Genomic DNA, 18,217 nt, shown 5'->3' with positions numbered 1-18,217 from the left:
TCAGATGTGCTATCTCAAATTGTTTCCTATGCTGTCCTAAGAAATAGAAGAGGTGTAGCACATCTGAATACAGTGGTGCCTCGCTTAACGAAATTTCCGCTTAACGAAAGGATTTTTCGAGTGGAGGTTGCCTCGCTAGACCAGGTGTCCCCAGACTTACCCGCCTTTGGGCCGGAGGGCGGGGGAGTGTGCGCGCAGTGGGCCAGAGGGTGGGGGACTGCGGGCTAGTGCGCATGCACAAACCCATTTACTGGCGCGGTGGCGCGCTTCCAGGCCGGAAAAATCGCCGAAAATTGTTTGTGCGCATGCGTATGGGCCTCCCCCGACCCGGAAGTGCACCAGAAATGACCTCTTCTAGGTCAGGAGAGGCCCATACGCATGCGCAGAAACGATTTTCGGCGATTTTTTTCAGATCTGGAAGCGCGCCCTCTCGCAACGCGTTGCAAGAGCGGGCGGCGGCAGCGGGCGGCTGGGGTCGTCGTGGGCCGGATTGGGAGGCCAATTGGGCCGCATCTGGCCCGCGGGCCGTAGTCTGGGTACCCCTGCGCTAGACGAATTCGTTTTATGAAAAATTCGTCTAGCGAATCGCTGTTTCCCATAGGAATGCACTGAAATTCAATTAATGCATTCCTATGGGCAAAAAAAAATCCTAAAAAAAATCAATGCATTCCTATGGGATTCGCTAGACGAATTTTTCATTATAAGAAAAGACCCGTGGAACGAATTAAATTCGTCTAGTGAGGCACCACTGTATTGAAACAGTGTCCTCTGAATTTCCCCGAAGGAAGCCCACTTGGTTGGATCAATACCTCCACCACACTTTTTGTCTATTGCACTTACTGCTTTTGTTCACACTTTGTAATCAAGCTTACATTCATTGATTTCACATACATTTGGCATGCTTCATTAAAATTTTGAGTTGTAATGAGGACAGGTTTGGGATGTGAATGTACCATTTCCTATTAGGTTGCATCTATGCACTGGGAAAGTGGGAAGGAGCCTTCTCACAAAGCCTTTGGGCCCTCCTGTAACACTTTTAAACCAGATTGATGAGCTTCTGGGAGATCCGCTTCATTCAGTGCCAGGGTAAAATAATAGGACACTGCCAATCCCTGGCTGCTGTTAAGATTAGATAACTGTGACCAATCTATCAAGTACAGTATCTTCAACCAGTGTCTCACCCCTCAAAGCTGCTGGCTTCTGCCAATGGATATGTTTGTTTTGCCCACTGGGCCTGGATCCACCAGGCTTGTTGAAAGCCTTGAGCTACAGAAAGGCTCCGTATAATCTCACCCATTAGAAAGTCTGCTGACAGACGAGGGTTTCTTAGCCAGGAGGTGATCCCCAACTCCCCCCCCCTTTCCTTCAAGTATTAAAGCAGCTCTGAAAAGAGTCCAAACCTGTCACTCCAACCTCAGTCTTAGGAATCTAAACAAATAGCACAATCAGGCGCCATTTGTTACATTCCTCAAACGAATGGGACTCTCATATTTCATTTTGAGAACAGTATTTTTTTATATTTAAAAAACCCCAAAAATCAAAAGTTGTGGAGAATAGCTCTAGCAGGTCAAGGAGAAGCAATGGAGCCTGAACAAGCACATTGTGCCTCTAACCCCTGTGCACTAAAGCTGCACCAGGGAGGCTGTGGGGCAAGATCTAGATGGGATCCTGCATTTTCAAAACTCAGTTGAACCACATTGCAGGGGTGGAAGCAATTTCAAGCAGGGAAAGGGGGGCAGGAGCTAGCTGACCTCTTCTTGCATCTACTGCCTCCCCCCACCCCCTATCCATTCACATGGTGTCCTGGCCAGGCTCAAAGACTAGAAATATGCCCCCAACAATATGTGTGTGTCCTGGGTAGTTAACCCACAGGTTAGATTCCAGCTCCCATCTGCTCCAGCCAGCATGGCCAATGGTCAAGGATGATGGGATATCTGGATGGGCACAGGTTGGTAGCGGAAAGGTCTAGCACTGATTTTGGTCCCTGCTTTAAATTGCCACTGCCTTCATTTAAAAGGTGTTCAGTCAGTCACATCCAGGACCGGATTTAGGTTTGATGAGGCCCAAAGCTAGTGAAGGTAATAGGGCCCTTTATATGTCCAGCTGTCCTTTGTCAACAACAAATCGTCACTGTTTTTTGAGTTGAATATGGTAATTTATGGACCTAATAGGTATCATAGGAGCCTACCGGTACACAACACAAAACACTGTTTATCTTATATTTTGGGAATGTACATCCAGGGTTTTTTTCTTTAATTTTTTGCGGGGCCCCTAAGTGAGTGGGGCTCTAAGCTATAGCTTGTTTAGCTTATACGCAAATCCAGCACTGGTCACATCTAGTGGGATCTCTCATGCAGTTGTATGCTTAACACAGAGCAGTTGTGCAATGGCTTCACGCGCATGGGTTGCATGAGATAGGCATTGAATCTCTCAGAGTGGAAGTGTCATGACTATTCAACTATAGATCCATGCTTGTTGCTGAAGCGCATTATCAACAAATACCTTGCAAGCACAGAAAAGCAGATTCACGGCTCTCAATGACTTGAAAGCAGTCTTTGACTCTATCCCTCCCTAATGCCTTTTGGAGAAAGTTGCAATCAGTAGGTATTTATTTAAAACTGTTAAGCTCCTTCATATGGATGTATTCTGGAACAACTTTACCGGCTAGAACTGGGTTAAATGACCAGTTTTCAAATAGCCTTTCAGTTGCTAGGGATGTACTTTTAAAATTGTTTTTAAAGGATGTAGTGCCCTTCTCAAAAAGCAATCATCTTTGTACTGTGAAAGTAGGCTGCAATAGGATAGTTATCCTTTTATTGTGCTAATGATGTTATTTTAATTTCCAATTCACAGGTTGAACTGTGTAGGCTGCTAAGATGATTTAGTTTGTATTGTGATAAAACCAAAATAATGGTTTAATACAGAGTGTATAACTGGACATTAGACGGGAAAATATTCAGTCAAATACTTAAGTTATTGTGTTCTATCAGTTGAGCAGCTGGTCCACCCAGTTTTGCAGACTGTTGTTGTTGTTATTTATACCTTGCATTTCCCCAATGGGACTCAAGGCAGCTTACTATAAGAACAGCTAAAAACAGAAAAAATAAATTTAAAAACAAGTAAAAATTAATAGAATTAAAACTATATTTATATATACACATATTTATATTAAAACTAAATTAATAGTTTTTCAACTCCATTAATTTAATTGTACACTGTCAATTTTTTTTAAACTACTACTGTCAGATTTAGTAAAGAATTCTAAAACCCTTTGGCAGAATTTTGGATATTTTATGATCATGCAAGTCTGGGGGGCATCGATGGAAGTTACTGTAAAATTTGAATGACAGATTTGTAAAATTGCTGTTACTGTAAAATTTGACTATATTAGTGGCAGAAGGAGGACAATTCAGCCTGCTATACTTTGAAATAGCTAATCTTGACAAGCAAATAACTTTGTTAACCCATTCTATATGGCTCCTGACAAAGAAAGGCTGCTGCATGCTAGAACAATCTTGGAAACAACTGGCTAAGAATTCGATGCCAAATATGAAAGGCATGCACCAACTGCTGAGCATCAACGCCATCACTCAGCGCGTTCTGTTAGCATGCAGAGCCCTCTGCTGGCAAAATGCAGCCCTGCACCAAGAACAGGAACTCCTATACCCTCTGAAAAAACACCATTGCAAGAGGAAATTCCACTCTTCGTATGAAGAAATTCTTTAGTGTCAACACTGGATAAAAGACTGATTGATTGAGCATTTTGTGCACTGCTGCAAAAACAATGACAGCTTGTGAAACTGAAAACTCTTGGAGAAGAATAGGCAAGCATTTATTATTATTTTTACAAAGCGGTACGGCAAGAGGATGTGGTAAATACAATGAAAACAAATTGTGGCATCCCGGTACAGGCCAAAACTGGCACAAAGGCCTCTTGCGCATCTCTTGCCAAATATAGAAGCTACTCTGAACTACTGTGCTGCAACACACCAATTTGTCATCCAATGGTTCGTCCATGGAGCATAGCTCTGTCAATACGGACTTAGTCCATTAAGGTGCACCGATCCCAATCCTCTCTCCTCCAATCTGCCATTATTGTTGCCACTGTTAGGTTGCACTGCTTTATTCAGCACCGTTATTCAGCACTTCACTGTGCCCAGTCTTATTTTGACAATCTAATTTCTTCCACAACTACCGGTAGTATGAACGATTACATTGTGCTGTATTATTGGATGAGTGTATGTGTTGCAGAGCCTGGGGGGTAGTTTAAGTGTGGTGTAGTGGTTAGAGTGTTGGACTAGGACCTGGGAGACCATGGTTCAAATCCTTACTTGGCCATGAAGCTCAATGGGTGACCTTGGGCCAGTTACTGTCTTTCAGCCTAGCTTGCCTCGCAGAATTGATGTGGAGATTAAACGAGGAGGGGAGGGAACCATATATGTCACATTGAGCTCCTTGGAGAAAAGGCAAGCTATGAATGCAACCAACAAGCAAACCATCCTTGTCTCTGCCATTATCACTCTTGGCTCCAGCTTTTCTACACCTGTGTTTTTGTACGTGTCTGTAAGTCAGAATGTAGGTCAGAATGTCCAATGGTTGTGGCTGTGTGTGTTACTGACCCCTAGTGCTTTGGGCTTCGTTCCTATCTTATACAGCTGGCAGAAATGACCAGGCAGCACCATCCACAAAGCACAAGGCCCTTTAAGTACACCAAACAGAAGAAGGCATTAACCTGGAGAAGGGTGCGTAATTATAATTAGGGGAAAAAATGAACCAGAAACTGACTAATTCTTCTTAATCATCTGCTTTAATATCTATTCTAATACATTCCATCATGCTGATATTGTTTTATGCATTCTAAGAGGTGGTGTTCATCCTATGAAATGGAAGAGTGGGTTGTGGGTTTTTAAAATCTCTTTGCAAAACTCATGCGTCCCCAGGAAACAAGAGGGACCTACCAAGTCTTGCTGAATGGAATCAGACTTCAGGATGTTCCTACAGGTTCAGGTGGCAGATCCTCATGGGCTCTGTGTTCTCGCCATCGCCGAAACAAGTGCTGAAGAAAGGGAAGAACCTGCGTGCCCTGGCCTGGTGGAAGGTGAAGAGAAGGGACATGTCCTCAGCATTATAAAAGGCCACCTTCCTTGCCCTGCAGTCCAGCAAGACACCTACTTTTCTCAGCAAGCGCCCAGGATTCAGGCGCACCCAGGGAGCAGTTGCAGCCCAATAACGAGACTTCTCCCGTAGCCGTATAGCCCAGTAGCCATTCTTGGGGCACAGCTTGACTCTTGCTGCCCGGTCCACTGAGTCCGCTGCCACTCCCAGGTCCCACTTGGTCTTGGTGCCCACCCAGACCTCCCAGTAATGTCTTCCACTCTCAAATGACTCCTTTGCCAGCACGTTCACACACTGCAGGAAACGGCTGGGGCTTCTGGGTACAGACTGGGGCGTCTTCCTCTCTGTCACTGCCGTCAGGTCTCTGGAGAGGACAAGGTTAGGGTGAGCCGATTCAGGGTCCAAGGTCAGAGGAGCAGGAGCTGTAGGAAGAGAATATACCGGGATTCAGCTATTAATCAAATTAATGATAATTCTAAGAAAGAAACTGGGTAGGGTGTCGCCAAACGAGTCTATGAACTCTGTTCTGTTCCCATATCACCAGTATGCTCTGTTGCAATGGGGACGGACGGACGTTGACTCACCTGTGCAGATTGATTTCAGCATCCTTCTCCAAATTATAAACTGCAGGGGTCCGTCATACCGGTCCTTGTGCTGCTCTATATTAAAGGCGGTCAACTCTTTCACCTGCACAGCTGGCCTGGAGCAGAAAGAAATGTCTGCTGAGCAAAACAAGATTCCAGATAAGGAAGTTCTGGAGTTTAGAAAGTGACTCCTAACCAATCTGAAAGTGCTTCAGCCAGTGCTTCAACAATAAAGCAGTTGCAGCTTGGCCAGTGCCATTTGCTTAGCACACATAATGGCAGGGATTGTCCTCAAATTATTGTGGGGGCCAAATCATGTATTTCCCCCTTTCCGGGCCATCACAAAAGATGTGCCTCTCCTGTCCTTGTAATCTGAGTACTCCCTGGGATCCTAGGTCAAAGGGCAAAACAGTATCTCTACTGAACAACCCCTCTCATGCAGGTATTTGAAGAATGAGGTATCTTTGGAAAAGGACGCAACTCCTAGGGGTTTCAGTGCACCACCTTGGAGTGGGGTGGATTCTGACATAAGCAGGCCACTGGTTCTCCTCTGCCTTAGTGGCTAAGTAGCCTACTGCCTAGAGAGACAGAAGGTGGTCGGCCACAAGTTCCATGGAAGCCAACTTCCAGAATGGAAACATGCATGATAATAAAATAGAATCCACCAATTTCTGCACAGTACTCCATAGAAACATTAGCCAAATGCCCTAATTCTCCTCAACATTGACAGCAGCCAAAGAGCAGTCTCAAACCTATCTTATATGGATGCATTTGCTTTCCTTTCTCCCCAGCAAAGTGATCTGGGAAAATGAACTGCTCTGGCAATCTTTCAGCCAAGAGGCGGGATATGGCTGTGCATGCAAGATTCACCCAACTTTAGCCATTAGAGAAGCTTGACAGCTCCACAACTTGAGAGAGCGATAATCATTTTAAGGCAGGCCACCAAAACACAGTCCCTGGGGTAGCTCATTAAACCTGCCCCCTCCCCTTGCCTTCCCAGGCTACAATAAAACAAAACAAAACAGCAAAATTTTCAAGCAGCTGACAAACATTATATGGCAGGTGATGTGCATTCAGCTTGGTGACTTGAAAAATTTATTTAGGCTCATTTGCCAACCCTCCTCGTCAAACACAAGAAGAGGCCAGCAGGATCAGTCCAAAGGCCCCGATTCCAGCTTCCTTCTCCCACAGTGGCTAACCAGATGCCCACGGGAAGCAGGCAAGCAAGACCTGAGCACAACACTCTCCCCACCTGTAATTTCTGGCAACTTGTGTTCTGAGGCTATTACATAAACATTGTGTCTAGTGGCCCCAGAAGACCATTCGGAGTATTTCCTTAAGGTAATGTGGGAGAACCTTATGAAAGCAGTTAAATCCTGGGTGCACCTCAGTGCTTTTGGATTTACATCCTGAACCCTGAGGTCAGCACATCTATGCAACAATGCCCAGAAGGAGAGATCTCCTATATTCCCCAACAGCTTCTCTCCCAATAATTATTTTCCAATGCTTTAAAAGCTACAGTGATAACAGTTGTCCCCCCCAGCTGAGTAGGTAAAATAAGAGGCTCATGAAAACAAAAGCTGCTTCTTTTCTTTCCAGCCACGTACCTAACAGACACTTTTTCCACCTGCAAAAAGAAAAAGAAAAAAAGAGGAGAAAATTAACAAAAACTCTCACTTAATCCTTATTGCAGCTGCTCAAGTAAACTCTACTGTCCATTTCTTGCCTTTGTACTGAAGTACAGACAATTAAAAACATAATTATGGCCTACAATTTCAAGTGGCTGCCTGGGATGTTGCCTTGAGTTGCATGACGGGTGAAAGTTGGGGTATAAATGTAATATAATGAATGAATGAATGAGGTGGCAGCAAATTCTGAAGGGGTATGGGCTAGTTCTGATATATAAACACTGGCTTCTGTAAGCAAAAGAGAGATGCAAGAGAAGGCAGGTTCCTCATATCACCAAGACTGAAAAGCCTGGAACCTAGACGGTATCATTCTCAGCTGTCAGGAGAGCACGCCATACACACATAACAACATTTCCCTAGTCATATTATACCTCTGGCCCGCAAAGAGGCTGAAAATATGCACAATCTTGACTGAGAAGTGAGGACATACATGTACTTGCCTATCAAAACAAATGATAACCCACCTTTTGGCTCTAACAAGCACCCTCAAGGCAGCTTGCATTTAAAATTTCAAAATTATACAACCAGTAAAATAAAAGCCAAGGTAGTATCACCATCAGCCACCCCACAGGAGTCTGATGATGGAAGGAGATAGATAAGGAAAGGAATATTTGAGACATTCAGAAAAAAAACCACAGGTATTTTCATGCAGACCTGCACAGCACAGTATGGTCCGAAGCCACACAATACAGTAACCTTGCTGAAACTAAGCACTTCATCCCTACTTCCAAGAGCAGCTAGTTCTTACGACAGAACCAGTCTCCAAGCCCGAACTGCTTCTTCATGCCTGTCAGAGGTTAAGGACCATGAATCTCACAGCATGCACCAGCAGATCCTGCTGGAGAAGCAATCTCAAACCTCCTGGCAAAGGCTACCTCGGTCAATTCACGGCACAATCCTGCTGCAGTAACCGTGGCAACCAACTACGGAAAAGCATCACGCCAAGCAACCAGCAATAGTTCAATCTTAGTGGGAGATGGAAAGAGCTGCCTCTTACCATGGGGCAAGAGGGGAGGCTGGGGGAGAAAATGGCAGGCACAGGTTTTCCTTTATGTGGGAAGCGGCAAATAGGAAGCTGAAATGTTGGGGGGCTTTGTGGTGAGAGAAGTGTTCCAGCCACTGTCTCACCTCTGTTTAAAAGAGAGGGAATTGGGAGGCTACACTTTTAATGTCAGATCTCTTTACATCTCAATGCAAAGGCTAACAGTCATTTGCCTTCTATGACAATGTTATCTGGCAGACATTGACAAGGCCTCATTCTGGTCTAGGGCAGAAAAACACATTACAGTATTGACAGAGACAAACATTTTCAGTCCGGAGTTTAAAAGACTTATTTGAACACGCATTCCCCCCCACCCCACAAACCACACACACACACACCAGGACCTAGTCCTAATCCCAGGTCTCACTGCATCTTATACAAAGGCCGAATGGTCACCAATTAGAGATGCTGCCACAGTGGATTTCCTGCACTAGCAAGGGGTTGAACTAGATGACCTCTGAGGTCCATTCCAGCTCCGACTCCAGGATTTTTTAATCCTTGCCCAACTTCCTGAATGCATAGAATGAAGTACAAGATGACACCCTTGCTTGGTAAATCAATCGATAGAAAACTATAGCATTGCCAGTGTGCAGTGTGATACTTGTCTGGGAATGTGGAGAGGGTGGAGCCTATGACTGAGAAAACATGTGAGAAAATACAAATCTGCCTCCGACACCCATGGCTCAAACTCCTCCCCCCTCAGCCTTGTAAGCATGACGAGTCTCACCTCCAGCAGCAACGAGTTCCCCAGCTTATCAAGCTTTTGCTGAATATGCTCCATGCTCTTCTTCAGCTCAGTTATCGCCATACTGAGACGTGTGGCATCTCCGTCCAGCTTCATCAACCACTGTTCTTCCTCTCTGGCCAGCCCCGTCAGCACAGCTCTCTCTTCCTCTTGCAAGATCTGATGAAGATACTCAAATTCTGCCCGGATCTTGGAGTTCACTTCACGAGATGTTGTCTGAAACAGCAAAAGGCCTATGTACGAAAGCAGCACGTTCAACCGCATCCACAGACTTCTGTGTATTTCAAGGAGGATTGTAAAGCGAAAACATTTGCGGGACAGAAAACACAATAAGGTGGTGGTCAATGGGAGAGCAGCTTATGGCCCTTCTAACATAAAACATTTGCATCCTTGTTCATTGGCTCCATAGCAATTTTTGCTGTCACAAAGCTAGGCTGCTTCCATAACAGATGTGTAATCGGGAATTGCCATCCATCATTCAAGAACTGTTTGCAAGAAACTGCTGATGCTGTTTCATTACAATACAATTTTTCTTTGGTCCTCCTGTCTTTTTTCAGGACTGACTGGTGGCTACTGTTTGGCCCCTAAAAACGTAACTGCATTGCCAGTCTTTTCGGCATTGATTAAACTTTTTCAGAGCTGCTACATTTTTAATTAGAAGCTTCCTCGTTATGGCTTATTCCTCTGATCTCTTCCTGCTGAGTGTACCTGAGAAATTTCTGATAAATTGCCTCAGGAGTTGACCTTATGTAATCAGTTCCAGAGATGTCTGCTGTTTCTATCCTTCAAAGCTTCCTGCAAGAGCCTCTCTCTCTCTCCATGCTTGACACAGAACTCAAAGAAGAGATAGGAGCATTTTCTGAACTCCAGGAAGGTTTGGAAACGGACAGACATGACAACTTTCCTTCTCCACATAAGAAGTGCAGAGGGAGAGGCAGAGTCTCAGATAAGGGGGTAAAGAGTGGAAGAAAGGCCTGCTATTTCTTTCTCTTTTTTTATTGATACTGCAGCATGAGTGAGAGTCTGAGATACTCACTCCTCTCCTGTCAAATGGTACTGCTGATGCCCATCTCCGCTATGTGGAGTGCAAAGACACCAATTTGAGCTGAACTTTGGCCACAGGGGCTTGTAGAGATCAGAAGCACTCCAGAAGCCCATCCTAAAAGCAGCTTCTCAGCAAGATGGTCTAGAACAGGCACTCCCAAACTTCAGCCCTCCAGATGTTTTGGACTACAATTCCCATCATCCCTGACCACTTGTCCTGTTAGCTAGGGATCATGGGAGTTGTAGGCCAAAACATCTGGAGGGCCGCAGTTTGGGGATGCCTGGTCTAGAATTTGAAGCAGAACCTCTAGCAACTCACCAGTGAGAGCACTTGTAAATTGTGTAGTGGAAAAGCATCTAAGTCTGAAGAAGAAAAAGCATATAATTCTGAAGAACAATTTCACAAGGTGGAATGTTCTATCCAGAGCCCACCAGACTGAAATGGAGTGGTGTGTGCTGCCCCTATTCTTGGACTGGAGAAGAATAACCAGAAGCTCCCTCACCTCTTCTGTATTCTTGGTAGCACTGGGTTATTTTGTATTGACTATTCTGTTTGTAATAATTGTTTAGATACACTATATTTTTAATATGCTAGTTGTGATAATTTTATGCCCATTAAAATTGTCCATAGTTATATTTTATGTTTCTAAAGTAACAGAATGACTTTCAATCTGGAAAAGATGTAGCATTTTTTTCAATTTTTGTGAAAATTTCAGTTTTTTCCAAAAAAAAAAAAACAACCCAGAAAAAAACCGTTTTCAGAGCTTCAAAATTTCCGGAAATTTTACATCTCTAATTAGAATGGCTGGTGCAGGATAATCCATTTGTGTCTCTAATCACACTGCCTTTGCCTCCCGGGAAATTGCTAACTATCCCCACCCCAAACCCATGGGGGTATACAAATAGATAAGAGCATAAGAAAATCCTGTCTGGATCAGGCCGAAGTTCCATCCACTCCAGTTTCCCATTTCCTTCAATGGCCAACCAGCTACCTCTGAGAAGTTCACAAGCAATGTAAGAATCCAAAAGTCTGCTGACTCAAACAAATGGAGGATCAAAGGGGAAAGCATGTGTGGAAAATGCTTGTTCATATCCTATTTTTAAAAGATCACCCAAGCTTTCCCTTGGAATAGACCACAATTCCTGACTTCATATACAGTATAACAAGAAACTGTGGTTCAGTCAAAAGTGAAAGTGAAAGCTTTTGCTCTCATCCTGTCATGTGCAAAGAGAGAGCTAGCATGGAACAGTGGTTAGAGAGTATTGGCTAGGACCTGGGAGACCAGTGTTCAAATCCCCACTCAGCCATGAAACCCATGGGGTGACTTTGGGCCAGTCACTGTCTAACCTACCTCACAGGGTTCTTGTGCGGATAAAATGGAGAGGGGAAGAAGTATGTACAGTGGTACCTCGGTTTATGAACACAATTGGTTCCGGAGGTCTGATCATAAACTGAAGCGTTCATAAACTGAAGCGAACTTTCCCATTGAAAGTAATGGAAAGTGGATTAATCCGTTCCAGACGGGTCCGCGGAGTACTCAACCTGAAGCGTACTTAACCCGAAGCATGGGTGTAATTGGTTCCGGAAGTCTGTTCATAAACTGAAAAGTTCATAAACTGAAGCAAACTTTCCCATTGAAAGTAATGGAAAGTGAATTCATCCGTTCCTGATGGGTCCGCGGCGTTCGTAAACCGAAAATTCGTAAACCGAGGTGTTCATAAATCGAGGTTCCACTGTATGCCACTTTGAGCTCTTTGGAGAAAAGGTGGGATATAAACAGAGTAACAAATAAAGGAGAAGAAAAGGGAGTGTGAAAGTCAGAAGGTCACCACACTGTTTAGACAGATGTCTGAACTGGGTCATTAAGTGGAACAGTAACTACATATTGTTGCAACTGCAACCATTTTCTTCCATTTCCATGCCATAGGTGGCAACATTATTGCATGTGTGCACATGCCACTGAGCACTAGCAACAGCAGTTTTCCAGAACAAGCAAACTCAATGCATAACATATGAACACATAACCATCTCTTATCTGCCCATTTAGTCAGTCTTCAAAATAAAATAATAATGAAATCAACAAACTCAGTGTGTGTGTGTGTGTGTGTGTGTGTGTGTGTGTGTGTGTGTGTGTGTGTTCTGGTTGCTTTCAGATTGGCATTCTAGGCATCCCTGACAATTGTTTTAGAGTGAACTGTTGCATTGTGTCTCCTCGACTGTTGAAAAGGCCACAGTGCACAATGTGGTCGGAAAGAGCATGAGAGGCATAAACATATAAAGAGTGCACCTAAATGCTTTCAGGGGGGATGTTATCTTTCAAATGTGTACTATGTTTAAATATGACAATAATTGTAACATATCTAGCATAAAAGGAGGAAAGAATGAGACATGCGAGATGGGGATCCTTTTTAATCAAAGACTGGCAGCCCTCCAAAGCTAGCGCCTGCTCAGGCCGGATATCAGCTGCTTTTAGCAGTCACTGAACCATCTGGCTCCTGTCTAGGACTTGCCCTACCAGCTAATGATGCTCTACTAAGTGCTCACATTGCCAGGAGTCTTGATGACATATTTCTTTGCTCTGAGCAGCAGACAGACAATTTTACTAGAGATTCTATGGAGTGCTGTTTTCAATTAGCTCAGCACTGCTCCCTTTGGACTTTTAGAGCTGAACAAATAATTGTGAATGAAAAACACAACTTGCGGGCAGTCACTAGTGCCAACAACCCTCGAAGTTGCTAATGCACAGAAGTCACTGGGAAGACACAACCCAAGATGTTAGCCAGGCACTACGCTTAGTTGGCAAATCCCCAGCTGCAAGCTCACCACATAAGAAGTGTCTGCTGGATCAGGCCAGTGGCCCACTGAGTCCACCACCCTATTATCACTGTGGCCAAACATATGCCAATTGAGAAAACACATGAGCAGGACCCGAGCACAATAGCGTTCTCCCCTCCTTTGGTTTCCAGCAACTGGTATTCAGAGGCATATTGCTTCTGACAGTGGAAGGAGACCATATCCCTCAGGGTCCGTAGCCACAAGCAGCTTTCCTCTCCATGAATTTGCCTAATCCTTTTTTAAAGCCATTTGCATTGGTGGCCATCACTGCCTCTTGTTTGACTCTGTGCTCTGTGAAGAAGGACATCTATTACACCAACACTCTAGCCCTAAGGGGTTTCCGTTATTCCACTCTGCATGGCGAGTGAGGTGCTACCCCACGGCGAACATGAAGAACGCCCAACCCTTCCTTCCTTCTGACTTTGAAGCTGTGATGGTGGAGGTGGGTGGGGGCTATCCAAGCAGCTGTGTGGCACTCCCTGCCACCTGTCTGGCTAAGAGCTGTTTAAGAACAGCTTCATGGTCAGTGTAACTCCCACTGCGGTCCTTACTTGCTTTGGTGCTGGAGAGGCTGAGGTGGCTCTAATGCCCCTGCCTGAAGATGCTTGGAAAAGACTGATGGGAGTGGTGATGGGCATTGTTGTCCAAAAGCCCTTGGGGTAATCCCATCTTCCTTGTCCATGACCCTGAGAAGCTTATAGAAAATCAACTTGTCTTGTTTAATTCTGTGTCATAAACCCTGGTGTACAAAAGCTTCCCTCTATTATTTAAGAGGCATTTTGCTTGTTTCCCCCAGAAAAAACCCAACAGGTTGGATTTGACTAAGCGAAATCTGGCATGTGAAGCCTGGTGACGTGGGGTTGGGGGGAAATTTGAGGTTCTTTGTTGAAGCTTAGTGGCTTTCAGCTGTCTCTCTCTATACCACTCCCAAGTAATTTCCCTACTGCTCAGCTCCCTCTGTGAAAGTGCTGCAATTAGAGGTATTAATCTTCTCTTCTGCTGAGGTGCGTCAGCAGATCAATGGTTATCTGGGCAGATAATTAGTTTGCGCCAACCCCAAAGCAACTGTCATTTATTTGGCGGCTTTATCTTTTTGCCTGTGATTTAAAGCGACCATTAAGATGGGCGGTCACAAAACAGCAAGACGCCCCAATTGCAGTCCTGCTGATTTGATAAGCTTGCCGAGGCCCAGCTTTTAGCTGTTTGCTATTTTTGTCCATTCTTTTCTCTAGTTAAGACTCCCCAATCGATCTCTTCCAGCCCTTTCTCACCGGCAATACAAAAGCGCGACACATGCCCCCCATCTCTTCCTCTTTAGGGAAGCCTCCACTTTTAGAAACTTTGGCATTTCTCATCTGAGCAAGCCAACATGAAACAAAACCGACCACAGAAGGAAAAGTAGGGAATGTATTGGTACCAGCAGGGTGCTGATGTTCTCTTCAGCTGCATGCTTCATCCTCATCAGCTTCTCACACTCCACCTGGCAAGACTGAAATGCCTCTTGGAGGTGTGTCTAAAATGAAATAGATGGATAGATAGAACACTTAATCATTATGTGTGCAACAGTCTCTGCCTATCCATTTTAGAGCCAGGATGGCATAATACACAGAGCAAGGATGCAAAACTTCTGGCCTGGCCTGCTTTCCCACCTCATAGGGTTGACCAAAGGGCAAAATGAGGTAAGTCCTACCTCCCCGAGTTTCTTAAATAAAAGCCAGGATACTACCCCTAACAATAACTGCCATGTTCTTTTTCTCCTTTTGGATTGACTTCTGTAGCCTCATCTTTCCTGTTCTGCCATTACTGCTTGATCAACTACCCTTTCCTCTTCTACCCACTTGCCAATCCCAAACCTCAGTTTTCAATAATCCCAGCTGTAAGTAAATTAAGCTATGAGAGCATGACTTACTCATTGTCACTGACTTACCTTGAAATCCACAAAGCTGAAAATCCCACACTAGGCCTATGCTGGGAATTTACCTTCCCAGAATATTTGACATGCATTTTAGCCTTTGTGCAGAATCAACAGAATATGAAACCCGTGACCTTTGATTAAGCGCCTCACATGATGTGGTAGTCCAGTGCAAACAATAGTGTTGCAATGACCCAAGACAGCAAAGAGGAATAACTACAGAAAGAATACAATCAGCCATTGGACTGAAACTCCCAGGGAGTTAAGAGGCTGGGGTAGGACGGAGTAGGGCAAATTATGCAGGGGAAAGAAGTCCACTGGGCTCTGCACAGCCAAATGACAGGCAAGCCATCTGCTGGCAAATTGAGCTGGAAACAGGGAGATGAGATTTTAAAAAGACACACAAAAATCTTTGTCAAAGTGCTATCTGTCTTTGCTTCAGAGGCTGCAGGGGAGACTGCTTGATGGGAGATTCTGTTAGAATCAGAAGGTGACAAATGGAATTTTCCACTTGTCCAGAATTCTTGGTCCAAACAAGTCTGTCCCACACTTCCTTGAATCTTTCTGTACAGTCCCAAGCAACCCCCTCATACAAAGTACCCCTGCCTAGTTCATATCTGACCATCCTGTTTTGTGGATAAGTTGACCACCTGAGAGAAATACCAAGCCCCACAATCCATTGAGGGAAGCACTCCAGGAGGAAAGGAAGTAATAATCACTGCTCACCTGCATTTTTTTCTTGTGTTCCTCAGAGGTGCACCTCCGAACTGTCTCCACTACTCCAGAAACAAGGTACTGGGGACGGAAGGACCTGGTGGGGAACTTTTGCCGGCATTGGGGGCAGGTGGCAACTTTTGAGCTCCTATCCCAATAGCTCTGGATGCACTCCCTGCAAAAATGGTGCATGCATTCCAGCATGACTGGGTCTCGGAACAGATCATAGCAGATGGCGCAGGTCAGCTCTTCCCGAAGGCTCTGCTCCCCGCTCCTATGGGCCATTTCCTGCACAGACACAAGATACATTCCTCACTCTACCTGCCACAAACCCACAGGCTTGAAGAAGAAGAAGAAGAAGAAGAAGAAGAAGAAGAAGAAGAAGAAGAAGAAGAAGAGGAGGAGGAGTAGTAGTAGTAGTATGGATTTGATATCCTGCTTTATCACTACCCGAAGGAGTCTCAAAGCGGCTAGCATTCTCCTTTCCCTTCCTCCTCCACAACAAACACTCTGTGAGGTGAGTGGGGCTGAGAGACTTCATAGAAGTGTGACTAGCCCAAGATCACCCAGCAGCTGCACCTGGAGGAGTGGAGTCGCAAAACTGGTTCACCAGATTACGAGTCTACCACTCTTAACTACTACACCACACTGGCTCCAAGGTCCAAACCTCTCCTGCAAGTTCACAAAAACCTGCGGTTGCAACACATGCAAACAAGCCAGCTCTGTGCACGGTTCTGTTGCACACTCACACTAAAATGTGGCAGGTACAGAAACAAACAGCTTCTGTTTAGGCCAGGCACCCACAAACTCGGCCCTCCAGATGTTTTGGGACTACAATTCCCATCATTCCTGACCACTGGTCGTGTTAGCTAGGGGTGATGGGAGTTGTAGTCCCAAAACATCTGGAGGGCCGAGTTTGGGGATGCCTGTTTTAGGCCTTTAACAGCAATAATAAAACAGCTTTAGGACGACCTCTACAAATTCAGATGTGCCAAGGAGAAAAGCAGCACCAGATGCATTTCTGCCTACTTCCATGGTTCCCAACATGGGGCACACGCCCCACAGGGGGGAAATTTTAATTTTAAGGGGGGCAATTCGAGAATGAGTTCGACCTAGTTAATGGCCTTTTACACCTCCTCCACATGAATAGGAGTTCACTTTTTGAATAGTAAGAATTATTAGTGGGAACCACTGGCCTACACACAAAGGCAGTGCAGTGCTTAGAAAGGGTGCCCTCCATACGTTGTTGGTCAACTCCCATCAGCCCCAGCCAACTTGGTCAAAATCAGAGATGAAGGAAGGTGTAAGCTACCCCGGCTTAGTATGTCAGACAAGGGCCCAGGAGACCAGGGTCCACACCCTCATTCAGCCACAAAGGGTGTGACCTTGGGCCAGTCACTATCTCCCAGCCTAACCCACCTCGCAGAGTTGTTGTGAGGTGAAGATGGAGAGAGGGAGACCATGAGCTGCTTGGAGGACAGGTGGGCTATAAATGTAATAACAACAATAAATTGCCACCTTAGCAGCTGCCCTACAGACAAAAATGCAGCATGTGGAACGCACACCTCCACGGAAAGGAAAGCAACACCTGTCGAACTGCTGCTCGTTCAAGGCAAAAACGAGCCTTTACGTCGGAAGCCCCACGGAAGGCGCGAGGCAGTCAGTCGGGAGAGCGGGAGACCCCAACTCCCCCCCCCCCCCTGTGCAGGCCACGGGAGAGGGGAAGGGCTGCCTGCCACCGAGCCCCGGCTCCGCACTCACCGCCTGACGGGGATGCCGCTCTCCTCCGCCGGAGCCCCCACCCGCCGGCCGCTCTCGCGCTTTGGCTCCCCGCGCGCCACGGACTCTCGGCCCAGGCGCTCCAACTTTCACTTCCCCTGCACTTCCCCTGAGCGACGGGCGCTCCCCGCCAATTGGGGCAGGCCTTGGGAGGCTGCGTCGCCCTCCATTGGCCGGCGAGGGAGATCTGCTCCGCCGGGGCCCTCGGCGGGTCTCGAGAGCTCGACTAGGACGCGAGGCGGCGGGTCAGCTGCTGATCCAGGCTTGCCCTTGCTGCAGGAGGCGAAAAGGGCCTGTTTCGGCACCTGGTTGTTGTTGTTTTCATAATCTTTTAAAATTGATTTCCAAAGATATAAAACATACAACATAAAACAAAATCCAAATATCGAGATTACTCTGAATCTCCTGACCCCCCCCTTCTTTCCATGGGTCCTATTTTCAACTGCCTATCAGTACTTCTCTCCATTTTTTCATCTTCCTATGTTATAGATATACGTTCTGTTACCTTACTAGTGTATTTAAGATCCTGCTAATGTTTTGACCTGTTTACAATGATTTTGTATATATGCATTATAAACACGGGGAAGGCGCCCACCTGGTTGTTTTTAGGGTGGAGATCACCTTGGTGGTGGCGCGAATCGATTCATCAACGCTGGCGGTGTCGCTGAGCAACTGATGGTAGTGGTAATAAAAAAAATAAACACCTTTTCACCATTTCCCCCCCCCCCAAGGAAGGAAGGTTGTTAGAAAGTTATGCT

At 45.6% G+C, this 18,217-nt stretch overlaps 1 protein-coding gene across 3 annotated transcripts; it reads right to left on the bottom strand.

Annotated features, from left to right (window-relative positions):
* Window positions 1-386: 386 nt before the first annotated feature.
* Window positions 387-17,572, bottom strand: LOC118080416 (zinc-binding protein A33). 3 transcript variants are annotated; one of them, XM_035105647.2, is made up of 8 exons: window positions 16,131-17,420; window positions 15,693-15,968; window positions 14,472-14,567; window positions 9,157-9,390; window positions 7,307-7,326; window positions 5,700-5,815; window positions 5,173-5,537; window positions 387-5,088 (listed from the first exon to the last, which is right to left on the bottom strand). In XM_035105647.2, exons 1-8 carry the CDS (start codon window positions 16,155-16,157, stop codon window positions 4,996-4,998), a joined length of 1,227 nt encoding a protein of 408 aa, XP_034961538.2. In that variant the 5' UTR covers window positions 16,158-17,420; the 3' UTR covers window positions 387-4,995. The 3 variants fall into 3 exon arrangements, with proteins under 3 accessions (XP_034961538.2, XP_034961537.2, XP_034961536.2); XM_035105646.2 differs by lacking the exon at window positions 16,131-17,420 and adding an exon at window positions 17,442-17,572 and having other exon boundaries at window positions 387-5,537; XM_035105645.2 differs by having other exon boundaries at window positions 387-5,537; window positions 16,131-17,418.
* Between the last annotated feature and the right edge of the window lie 645 nt (window positions 17,573-18,217).

The sequence above is a fragment of the Zootoca vivipara genome, chromosome 2, assembly GCF_963506605.1.
Source record: "Zootoca vivipara chromosome 2, rZooViv1.1, whole genome shotgun sequence".
NCBI lineage: Eukaryota > Metazoa > Chordata > Lepidosauria > Squamata > Lacertidae > Zootoca > Zootoca vivipara.
Note: the sequence above shows the minus strand (reverse complement) of the source record. Positions and strands in the feature narration are given on the sequence as shown.